This window comes from Dromiciops gliroides, chromosome X (assembly GCF_019393635.1).
Source record: "Dromiciops gliroides isolate mDroGli1 chromosome X, mDroGli1.pri, whole genome shotgun sequence".
NCBI classification, from domain to species: Eukaryota; Metazoa; Chordata; class Mammalia; order Microbiotheria; family Microbiotheriidae; genus Dromiciops; species Dromiciops gliroides.
The window spans coordinates 29,702,812-29,715,784 of NC_057867.1; the positions used below are offsets into that span (position 1 = coordinate 29,702,812).

General features: G+C 37.9%; 1 protein-coding gene across 1 annotated transcript; it reads left to right on the plus strand.

The window, feature by feature from the left end:
• The first annotated feature begins 1,460 nt into the window (after positions 1 to 1,460).
• On the plus strand, positions 1,461 to 12,085 carry LOC122733903 (CCR4-NOT transcription complex subunit 2-like). The gene is given in 3 exon segments (XM_043974614.1): positions 1,461 to 1,541; positions 8,784 to 8,868; positions 11,112 to 12,085. Coding segments are annotated over 3 exon segments (1,140 nt in total).
• The last annotated feature ends 888 nt before the right edge of the window (positions 12,086 to 12,973 follow it).

The following is a 12,973-nucleotide window of genomic DNA, read 5'->3' on the forward strand; positions in this document are numbered from 1 at the left end:
TGTAGTCCCAGGCCAAGAACAGCTTTTCTATAAGATAACCTGATTTAACCTAATTTAAACAGGTCAAAGGAGCTCCAATAAATAGGCCAATTTAGATTGTACTTATCTTTAGTAAGTTTTAGTAATTTTTAACAATATTTGTGCACATCAAAATATGTTTCTTAACCATTTGTAGTGAAACAAATCTATAATGGGACTTAGGCAAATTAGATAATTTGAAATTTATATGCCCCAACCTGAGGAGTAGCTTCTGATGGCTCTCTTCTATTAAGCACTCCAGAGCATCTTCATGAGACAAGGACTCACTAAGAGCTAGATGTTTGAGTTGAAAACTGGAAAGGAATTTATACCTTGCAAGTCAGAGTCTATAGCTTATTCAGGAGAAAACCTGTTCCAGGTGTTTGCCAGAAATCTGTGTTCCAGGGTGAATTCCATTTCCAATTTCCAATCAAATCTGAGTCACAGCACCATCTTTTCCTATTGAAAATTAAATATAGATTTTATCTGGTGTATCCTACAAAAATAATAATATACAGATCAGATAAATCAATTTTATAGTATCTCCTACAATTTGTTTCCATGCCGGTCCACCTAAGAACAAAGCAGATCAGAGAACAAAATTTCTCTCCTACAGGAAAAACTAGATCATAGAGAGAAAAAAACAAATACCAATTTATTTTGTGCGAAGAAGAAAGAAACATGATCATGTGGAGACTCCCTCCTAGAGAAGGGAGCTCAGGGACACCCTCTTTTCGTGGGCATATAAGGTTTGTTTTTCTTTTTTTTTTTGTTTTTTTTATTTAAAAAAATTTTTTTTAAGTGAGGCAATTGAGGTTAAGTGACTTGCCCAGGGTCACACAGCTAGTAAGTGTTAAGTGTCTGAGGGTGGATTTGAACTCAGGTCCTTCTGAATCCAGGGCCGGTGCTCTATCCACTGCACCACCTAGCTGCCATGTTATCAGTTTCAATAGTATGATACAATATCAACTCAGAAGCAAAAAGCAGTTTAACAATTTCAGTTATAAAAACTGTGGAGGCAAAACAGAAGCATCATGATAAGATTACAGGATTCCAAAAGCAGGTTTGACAAGGATGAGGAGTCCCAGATGTCCCCATTAGGGGACTTACTGTCCTGAGGAAAGAAGTCACCTGGTAGGTACTTTTATCTGATAGGAATCTGGGTTCAGTTTGGAGTTCATTTGAAGGAAATTTTCTTCTTTTTAACCAAGGATTTCATAAAAATTCTTTTGGATAATAAGGCACCTCCATCAAATTCAAGTGATCCATACATTCATATTAACAACTCAAATTCTGCTAATTTTCCAAATACTTGCAATTTTGTAGAACATGATTTGAAAATAGAACCAGGTAGCTGTCCCCTTTTGGGACCTGTTGGAGGGGCCACGTATGGTCCATAAACACAAACTACAGCTATCCTCATTTTGGAGTGACCTGTCAGAATGGACAAAAGTTACCAAGTCATCCATGGGTATAGCCAGACCCCTGATCAAAGAGCTTTTTGGAACTCAAGTGAAAAGGATGTGAGTTCTGAATTTGAGAGACCTTTACCAGGCCAGGCCTCCAAATTTTGAGTCCAGACTGGAACACAAAAGTTTTGGGCTGGCACTGAGAGCCTGGAGGTCAAAAATGGTGAATGGCTGGACACAGGATATTCAAATTCCAGAATAGCCCCCAAATGTTAACCTGAAAATCAATGAACCAATCAGTACAGGAGAAATAGGGTTTTTAATTAGAGCAGAGGAACTAAAACTCAGAGTATTGTAAAGCTGGAATGCTAGGAAAACTCAAAGGTGGGGACTGAGGACAGGGTTTATATGGGGCAACAGAACAGAGGGAGCTATGAGGCTGCCCTTGGGAAAGGGAAGTTTCTCACAGTCAGAAACTACTTAATGTAAATGGAACTTTTAACATAATAACCTAAAGTCCAGTAATTAAGTTTGTGAATCTTTGGGAGGGGACAGTTTGGAATTGACAAAGATTGGTTAGCCCAAACAATTCATTGGCCTGGGAATGGGGAGTAGGTGGAGATTAGTCAGTTCTCAGTAAAATGTCTTTATCAATACCGTGATTGTTATAATGAAAAGGAGTATTACTTCTATCTTGATGTTGGAACTCATGGACCTTCCAAGTCCTATCAGTTGGGGTTCTCAGGCCACAACCATCAGTGATCTATAAAGTTTTAGTTATTAAAATTTTGTACAAATATTTCCTTTTTACTTTTCTTTGCTTCTTGTTTAATATGGAAGTAGTAGTGGTATTTCTGGGTCACAGTGTATGCATGGCTTTATAACCCCATGGGTGTAGTTCCAAGTTATTCTCCAGAATGGTTGGAGTAGTTTACAACTCCACCAGTAGTGCATTAATATCCCTCTTTTTTCATATATCCCTCGAATATTTGTCCTTTTCCTTTTCTGTCATGTTAGCCAATCTGATAGATTTCATCTGGAACTTCAGCATTGTTTTAATTTGCATTTTTCTTTTTTTTAATCATAAAAGTATTCTATTATTTTCCAGTTGCATGAAAAGATAGTTGTCATTATTTGTTTTCATCAGATTTTTAGTTCCAAATTTTTCTTCCTCCATCTCTTGCTTCCTTTCCCCCTTTCCCTACCCCCCCTTCCCAAGACAGAAAGCAATCTGATATAGGTTATATATGTATGTTTTTAATGGATTTTTATTAAATTGTACTATGTCTAATGAGGTTTTAGTAATTAAAACCAGATTTTTAAAAAATGAAAAAATACACTACATTCATCATCGATAGTAATGATATCAATGGCAGTCTATATCAAAGAAGGATCTTCATAAAATTGCATTTCCTTCATGGTGCTTCCATATTCATTGTCTGGGAATTCCTATGTCAAAAAGTTATCAGTCATTTGATCAAACATTTTGCATGTGAGGTGGAAGATGTGATTATTTTTTATTAGTCTCCCAAATGTATAACATACAGTAAATTAAAAGACATGATTGATATCATCCAGAAATTCTAACTTCTTCTCTTTTCATGATTTCCCTCGGACTGGAAAACATTTTCCCCACAAAGAATATATTTAAAGCAATGCTTGAGACTGATGACGTTTTGCATGTGAAGGTCCATTGCACAGCAGATCATGTCGGTTCTCAGAGCCCTGACTGCTATGGTATAGTGAACATTGCTAATATCTGGATTTTGAAACATAGGACTTTACCCATATCATTCCTCATTATATCACATTTTGTTTTATTTTGCTCTGTTTTTTTTCATTTATTTTTTGTAAAAAGACCTTCCATTTATTCGCATGAGTAGGAATATCAGTATCATTCTTTACCAAAGAAGAAATTGCACGGAATTGCATTGGTTTTGATATGCAGGTTTGTAGGGGTTTTGAGGGGTTTTTGCTTTTGTTTTTGATTTATTTATTTTTATTATTATTATTTTTAAGTAAGGCAATTGGGGGTAAGTGACTTGCCCAAGGTCACGCAGCTAGTAAGTGTTAAGTGTCTGAGGCTGGATTTGAACTCAGGTACTCCTGACTCCAGGGCCGGTGCTCTATCCACTGCGTCACCTAGTTGCCCCTTGAGGGTTTTTTGAGTGGAGGTGATTACTCAAAAACTAGACAGTACTTTCATGATATCCTTTTTCCTTTTAATTAAATATTTGAGACTTTCTTATAATTGTAACATAACTTTAATTAGATTAAAAGACTGATCTTCTATGAAAAATCAAAATTGACTTGTTTCTTTATTTCTTCAAGCTATCCAGTTTTTAAGCCAAGGGTGTGTGTGTGTGTGTGTGTGTGTATGTGTGTGTGTGTGTGTATTTATATATGAAAATAAATCCTGGAAATTTTTTTTTTCTCTAAGGGCCTTTCTAGACCATAAGAATTATGATCTCAGTGCACTCCCATATATAACTTATCAAAGTTTTTAGGACAATCCAGATCTGACCTTTTATTTTCTAAGAGCTCTCCTCTCTCTGATCTAGCTTCTTCCATGTGCCCCTACTTCTCTCCTTCCCTTCTCCTTAGCTACTCTCAAGTCTGTCATTCTCTTTGCTAAAATCTCATAGTTTTGATAAATTGCCTTCTCAGCCTCTGAATATCTTCTACCTTTTTGGGAGTCAGTCAGAGTTCATTGACTTGCCCAAGGATAAGCAGCTAGTGTATGAGGGCATATTGAAGTCAAGTCTTCCTTTCTACAGGGCTAATGCTCTATCCACTGGCCCACATCTCCCAATTTCTCTGTTCTAAAGTCTCACCAGACTGGCATTCCAAATTTTCCCAGAGTCTGGATTAGAAATGTCCGTCATTGTCAGATGTTCTCCCTGGCTTCATTTCCCAGTCCCTATTAGTACATTTAGAGACGGGATTAATTCCTAGCTCTGACATGCTATCTGTATGTGATCAGCAGCTTCCAGCTAACCCCTGTGAAGGGTAACTGTGAGCCTCAGCCTTGAGTGTTCTAGGGACCATCCAACACATGCCGTTTTGAGTGGTAAAGCCATATCATGCTAAATTGAGTCGAAGTATACTTTTTATTTTTTATTCTTTCAATTATAATTATAATGCACATGGGTCTTTCAATATCATGTTATCAAAACAGAAGGCATCTCCCTGGAGATGGAAAAGCAAAAGTTCAAAAAGTTCAAGGTAATTAATGAATAATACCTCATGGTTCTATTGAAAAGTGGGGCCTACTTTCTTGCCTGGAAACACTGTGTTCTAAGCTCTAGGCTACCACCAACTTAGGCACTTTCATGATCCAGACATTAAGTTTTCTAAAGACCTTCAGAGAGAGGAGATTCTCATATCTAGAGAAACACCCTCCTAATAACTATTTGTGTTTTTTAGTTTGAGGTTTTTTTTTTAATGGGAATAACACACTTGACTTTTTTTACCCATAGATTGATTTCTAAATAATTGTTTTCTCATTTTGGAAATCCATGTTATATAATCTCATGTTTCATGCACATTCTGTACAGGCAAATCCCAATATTTTCTTAAATTGCAATCTCAGCCTATGAACATCTCCCATTTTTTTATATGCAATTAGGCTTAAAATGACTTACCCAGCATCCCACACCTTGTAAGTGTCTGAGGCTGTATTTGAACTCAAGTCCTCCTGAATCCGAGGCTGGTGCTCTATCCATTTCACCAAGGGAATGCTTTCCATCTCCCACTTTCTCTATCCTAGTGTCACTCCATACCGACATTCCAAATTTTGCAGACTAAAAAGCACCAGATTCTGATGTAGAAATGTCTATCAGGGTCACATGTTCTAGATTCTAAGAACACTCCCTGATCTTATATTCTGTTTTCAGTTTCCACTCACTATTGGAACATTCATACGCAGGTTTGAAATCCTAGCTCAGACATTCTGGATCCATATCATCAAAAACTTACAACATTCTCCCATGAATGATACCTGGAAGCCTAAAACTTTAGTGTGCTAGGGACCATCAGAGCATCAGAGACATGTCCCTTTGAGTTCTCAAGCCATCTCATGCAAGATTGGGTCAAGGTATTCTTTTTGTCCTTGATTAATTTGATTATAAATACAGTGTACATGGATCTTACCAATATGATGATTTTGAAATAAAAATCAGCTTTCTTCTAAGCTCTTTATACTTCACATGGTATTTTCCTGTCAAAAATTTCTTAATACTCATTATTATTAATAGTAATAGAAACAACAGACTTTATTACAGAAAGAAATACATGCAACAGCATTTGTTTTCATCTTTTTTTTTTTTTGGTGAGGCAATTGGCGATAAGTGACTTGCCCAGGGTCACACAGCTAGTAGGTGTCAAGTGTCTAAGGCCCGATTTGAACTCAGGTCCTCCTGAATCCAGGACTGGTGCTTTATCCACTCTGCCACCTACCTGCCCAGCAGCATTTGTTTAGCTGTGGTTTTCAGGGGTTGGTTGGCTAGCCAGAAAATGAACAGTTACCTCACCAAATTCTATGAAGATTCTGGTTGAGGATAGAAAGGATTTTGGGATTTTTTGTTTGGTTGGTTTGTTTGGTTTTTCTTATCCATCACAAAAGCCCTAAACATATTTCGGAATAATTGAATGATCTCCTATTAAAAAGCTGTCTTATGACTTATTGAGTAAAAAATGGGTTTTTGAAAAGAAATCCTTGGGAGTTGTGAGATTTTCCACTGGGAGGCCCCTTGCCCAGCACATGATTTCAGTACTCACAGCCCTCCCACCTGTAGCATATCCTGTTTTCCTGGAACCTGAATGATCTGACCTTTTCTTCCCTAAGAGATTTGTTTGTTCTCATTTCCCCTCTTGTATGGGCACTGCTGGTTCTCTCATTTTCATCTCCATGGCAGCTACCAGTCCTGAGACTCTGTGTGCTCACATCCTAATGTTTCTGAAATGAGATTTCTTTCTTTTTTTCTTTTTTTACATCACCTACGCATGCTAAAATTTCAGTTTTAATTTATTTTTGATCTCATAGGAAAAATGTACCTTCCACGTGTTTTTTTTTAAATTTTTTTAGTGAGGCAATTGGGGTTAAGTGACTTGCCCAGGGTCACACAGCTAGTAAGCATTAAGTGTCTGAGGCCGGATTTGAACTCAGGTACCCCTGACTTCAGGGCCGGTGCTCTATCCACTGCGCCACCTAAGCTGCCCCCCTTCCACGTGTTTTATAAATTACCTACAACAAAGGTAGTTTTATTAATTACCTACCAATTCATATTTGGGCCAACTTATATGTGAGAATAAATTTTTGCCATTTCTGGCATTTTCCAATCTTATCAGCCCATTCAGAGCTGACCATTTCTGTTCTCAAAGATTGCCTAGGAATCAAACATGGTGATTTTTAGGATATGCCAAGATTTGCCCTTTGGAATCTCAGACACATAGTGCTCTGATATCCCTTCTTCTCCTACCACCTTCCTTCTCTTCCCCATAGCTACACCAGGCCATGGGATAAAACCCTCCTGTTCCTGAAAATTTTTACGTTCCACTCCTGAAGTTCTTCCACTCTATCACTTCTAGTCCCTCTGAACAATGACCTGAGAGACTCCACAGCTAAATCGAGCTCAGGATTCTGGGTACATAATTTCAGTTAAGCCCCTACAGTCTGGGTTCCAATGCTCTTCATTGTCACTTATTCTAACTACACTTGCCACTCCTCATTAGGACATTCAGAGGCAGGATTCAATTTTTATCTCAGAAGTTCTGTTTCTCTGCTACTAACTGGTTCCAACATTGGTACATGAAGGTTATCCTGAACTCTAAAGCTTTATTGATTTCAGCACCATGCAAGACATAACATTTTTTGGTTCTGAAGCCATAACTGATAACTTGTGTCAGGCTATTATTTTTCATTTTTTAAATTGAATTATGATTAAAATATACACTGGTATTACTGATAATCTGACTTCAAATAGAAGTCTCCCTAAAAAACTCTCTATTCTGAACATCTGACTTTTTCCTAGAAAATTGCATACCCTTTGACCCACTGGTACGACTGCTAGGTCTGTATCCCAAAGAGACCATAGAAGAGGGAAAAGGACCCACATGTACAAAAAAAAATTATATCAGCTCTCTTTGTGATGGCAAAGAATTTGAAATTAAGGGAATGTCCCATCAATTGGGGAATGGCTAAACAAGTTGTGGCATATGAATGTAATGGAATACCATTGTGCTGTAAGAAATGATGAGCAGGAGGAGTTCAGAAAAACCTGGAAGGACTTACATGAGCTGATGCTGACTGAGAGGAGTAGAACTAGGAGAACATTGTACACAGTAACAGCAGCTTTGTGTGATGAACAGTGGTGATAGACTTGGCTCATCTCAGCAGTGCAATGATCCAAAACAGTTTCAAAGAACTCATGATAGAAAATGTTCTCAACATGCAGAAAAAGGAACTGTGGATTATGAATGCAGATTGAACCATACTGTTTCTACTTTTGGACTGTTTTTTTCCCTTCTTTTTTGAGGTTTTTCCCTTATGTTCTGATTCTTCTTTCACAAGATGACTGATGCAGTGATATGTTTAATGTGATTTAATGTGCTTTCTGTCTTGGGGAGGAGCGAGGGAAAGGACAGTGGGAGAAAAATTTGGAATAAATATCCTGTGAAAACAAATGTTGAAAACTATCCTTATATGTAACTAGAAAATAATAAAATACTTTTGTTTATTTTAAAAAAATTGTTCAATATTCATTTTTCCTACTAGCAATAAAAAAGCAATCTTTACTAAAAAAAGAATTACATTCAGTTTGATATGGTTTGGTGTGCAGATATTGTGGTTTTGAGGGGGGGGGTTAGCTAGTACTGAAATAGGCACTCATTTCACCAAACACTTGTCAGAGGAGTGGAGCCTCGTGGTTTTCTTTTCTGTTTCTTTGTTTTTCTTATGGAGGACTGATGCCCAATAAAAATTCTGTTAGAATAGAGCATTATCTATGAAAGTTCTACTTTTCTCTTATTTGTATAAATTAGTTAAAAATGGATCTTCAACTGGCCCATTCAGGATATACATAAAAATAAATCCTTCCATAGGCCCCTTTACCACTACTTGATTTTTTCCCCCTGAACCCTCCAAACTATAGCATACAGTGGTTTAGACTACACCATAAGATTTGGCCTTTTTTTTACCCTAAGGACCATCTTTTGTCTGATCCCTTCCTCTATGGGCACTGCTCACTCTCTCATTTTCATCTCTATGGCAAATCCCAGACCTGACACTCTATGTGCTCAAATCTTCCTTGTTCTGAAAATGTCCCTCCCCAGCCCCTGTACTTCTCTCTTCTCTAGGCCCTCACCATTCTGGCCTTGCAGATTCTGCAGTGTTATCCCGTTCCTGGTCCTGAATTCCACATTTCCTTCACACTCATACATTGTATGTTCCATGAGCCGTCCCCCATCTAGTACTGGTCCTCAGATTTCTACTTAAAATCTGGGCATTCGGAGGCAGGATTTATCTCCCAGTTAGGAAATTATGTATTCTCAGCTCCAGGACCCCTCCAACATATACCTGTGAAAGAACCTGGGAAGCCCAAGGCTTCAGTTTTCCAAGGGACTATGAAGACCATAAGTTTTGGCTTTTAAGGCCATAACATCCTATCATCTTTAAGGATTTTTCTTTCTACTTTCATTTGGTAATTATTAGAATGCACATGCATCTTACTGATAAGCACATTTCTAAACCTTACCTGTGGCTCCTCGAAGTGTCTATTATGCTACACCTTCACATTGTTGTGCAGATATGCTTGCCATTCATTGAATTCATAGAAATATCCATAAAAGTCATGAACAAAGCAGGACTAAGAAGCAATTGCCTTTGTTTTGGTGTCCAAGTGATTTCAATTTCAGGGCAGGTGTTTTTGGCTTGCCAAAAAAATAGACAGTACTTTCAACTCAGTCTTTTGGCTGTGTTGTTGTGAAAGGGTGATTTGTTTACTGGCATCACTATGGCAGAAAGAATTCATTGTCTCCTCAAAATCTTCCTTGTTTTTGAAAGTGTTAACCTGTAAATTAATGAAACAATCAATACAAGAGAAATAAGGTCTTTAATCGGGGCAGAGGGACTATAGCTCCTGGTATTGCAAAACAAGAAGCTAGGAATACCCAAAGATGGGAACCAAGGACAAGGTTTTTATGGGGTAACAGAATAAAAGGGAACCACAAAGGGGGCAGCTAGGTGGCGCAGTGGATAAAGTATCGACCCTGGATTCAGGAGGACCTGAGTTCAAATGTGGCCTCAGACACTTGACACTTACTAGCTCTGTGACTCTGGGCAAGTCACTTAACCCTCATTGCCCTGCAAAAAAAAAAAAAAAAAAAGGGAACCAAAAGACTGCTCCAGAGTTACATGCAACTACTTAATGTAAATGAACCTTTGACAAAAGATACTATAGAACTGCTCCTGACTCTACTTAACTCTAAGCAGAAACTCTTTAATATAGGTGGACCCTCTTACATAATAACATAAAGTCTAAGGAGTAAGGTGGGGAATCATTGGGAGGGGATAGTTTACTTGGGGGAGATCCATAAGGCACTCAAGAGTCTGGAATTGACAAAGTTTGGTTAGCCCCAGGCAATTCAGTGACATGGGAATGGAGAGTGGGTGGGGATCAGTCAGTTCTAAGTAAATTTGTAGTTATCATTAGTCACTAGAAATGTACCATATTTGGGGTCAGTTAGAAAATATATGAAAAGAATTCTTTGCCATTTATAATTTTTTGCGTTCTAAGGCTTTTATTAGAGCTGATTCTGATTCATGCTCTCAGAGGTTTTTCAGCTACCACACAGGGTGGTTTGTAGGCCATTCAAAGGTCTGACTTTTGTGTTTTATGGTTTCGTTTGCTCTCATATCCCCATTCCAAACAGGCACATTCAGAGTCGGGACTTATGTCTACCTTCAGTTCAGTATGGTGCTTCTCAATTGACACTTAAAGGAAACTGACAGCCCCAGCATTCAGAGTACCAAGGACATTCTAAGACATGACACTTTTGGTTCCGAAGAAATGCCAGTCTATGATTTGTAAAGTTGATTTTAAAGTGCTTTTTTTTTGTTTTGTTTTGTTTTTTGTTTTTGTTTGTTTGGTTGGTTGATTTTTTTTTTGACAGGCAGTGAGGGTTAAGTGACTTGCCCAGGGTCACACAGCTAGTAAGTGTCAAGGGTCTGAGGCTGTTTTTGAACTCAGGTCCTCCTGAATCCAGGGCCGGTGCTCTATCCACTGCGCCACCAAGCTGCCCCCTGTTTTTTTGTTTTTAATCATAAAAATATTTTATTTTCTAATTACATGTAAAGATAATTTTCAACATTTTTTCATAAGATTTTTAGTTCCCTTCCCCCCAACCTCCCCAAGACAGAAAGCCATCTGATATAAGTTACATATGTACGATCACATTAAACAAATTTCTGCATTAGTCATGTTTTTTTAAAATAAATATTTTTATTTAAAGTAAAAAAAAAATTAGGTGAGAAGCAGCAGTACAGAACTAGAAGCAATTGGGCCAAATTTTGGCGAGCAGATCTAGCTGTTGTAAAGAAAGACAAAATGGAATACTTTGGAAGGCAGTAGGTTCCCAATCACTAAAAGGTGAATTCTCTGTTAAATGACATTTTAAATGCCAAAGCTAGAAGTGAAAATGTGGCAGGATTGGCCCTTTTAGATTACCCAGCACTAGCACATCCAAACAGAAGGACAGGAAGTGGTAATCCAACTCCATTTGTAAGCCTCTTAGCTGAAAGAGATCCTTATGTTAGAAATGTAAAAATACCAGAAAGGGAGCAATCTCAAGACTTTTCAGTACACAAAGAGGATTTTCCTGCATTGCCAGGCTCCAGCTTTAAAGATCCAACAGAGAGTAATGAGGACAGTGAATCTAATTTGTATACACCTGGGAAGACATCTTCAAGTCCAGATGGACCTAAATCCCCTGGAGATGAAATTTCAACAGCACAAAGCTACAACCAGCAGGAAAAAGGGATCCAGGTGTTACCTGATGGTCTGGTTACTAACATTCCTCAAGGGATGGTGAAGGACCAATTTGGGATGACTGGCTTGTTGGCATTCATTAGAGAAGCAAAGACAAACCCAGGAATGGAACATCATGCATTAGGAAGTGACTTTACAACACTAGGCCTCAATCTCACCTCTCCTGAAAATCTGTATCCCATGTTTGCATCACCCTGGGCATCTTCACCTTGTCAGCCTCAAGACATAGACTTCCATGTTCCATCTGAGTACTTAACGAACATTCACATTAAAGATAAGCTGCCTGCAGTAAACCTGGGCCTATATGGAGAAGATCTACTCTTCTATCTCTATTACACGAATGGAGGGAGACCCGTTACAGCTTTAGCAGCAGTAGACCTTTTTGACTGAGATTTGAGATAACGCAAAAAAGAACAAATATGGATCACCAGGGTCCCAGGCCTGGAGCCAGCAGTGAAAACCAGTACATATGAGAGGGGAACATATTACTTCTATGACTGTTTTAACTGGAGCAAAGTAGGTAAGGAGTTCCTTCTGGAATATGATAAATTAGAAGGAAGGCCTCATATGCCTTCATCTGTCAAGTACAACCCTGCTCAGCACTCCTTCTAAAGACTTCCCTTTTCTTGGGCTATAGCTGTCTCAACACAATACTCAACAGAACTGCAGAATTGATGGGGCTCAGGCACCCTGGTTTTTGTTCCTTGAGGATCTGGCAATTGGCTTATGCAAAGGGTCACCCTTTGTGGTCCTGCCTTACAACTTAATTTGTCATTGTTTTTCTCTATTTTGAGCAGGATCTGAATGTTTCCACTTCGCTTGGACAGCGGACATTGATATGCAATGACAAAAAAGTACACTGATAAAAGTTTACCACATAGTTTCCAAAAGGCAAAAAAGAAAAAAAAAACAGAAAATCCAACAAAAGAAACAACAATTAGAGAACAAAATGTGCATTGTTCATTGTAGCACTATTGGTAAAAAAAAATAAGTTTGTGCATTTTTATGTGAAGATTCTTCTTGCATTTCATTAGGAAAGGTGAGCAAGGTCTCCTTCCTTCATTTGACTTCCTCCATTCTGTTTTTGAAAATCATTTTTTCACCACGCTTAAATGCAAGAATTGCAGACTCTTTCGAAGATATAGCCACAAGCTCTGGATGGTTTCTGGGGTTGTGTTATTATTACTGAGTTTCATCTTTCCAGAATTAAGAAAACACTGTCCAGTCTTTGTTATGATTTTGTGATAAATGTCTACATTTTTTTTCCAAAATTTTCGGACATCACATGAATGAAGGTATGTATGTATGAATGTGTATGTGTTATATATCTGACATCTATTTTGGAAAATGTCGGTAACATTTTAATTTTTATGTGCTAGTACTCTGCAAAAAATATTATCATTAAAAAATTCATGTAATACCTTTGTGAAAGTTACCTATTGACAATTTCCCTGCTGTGTAAAGATTTCTTACCTCCTTTTCTCTAAGGAGCTGAGACCT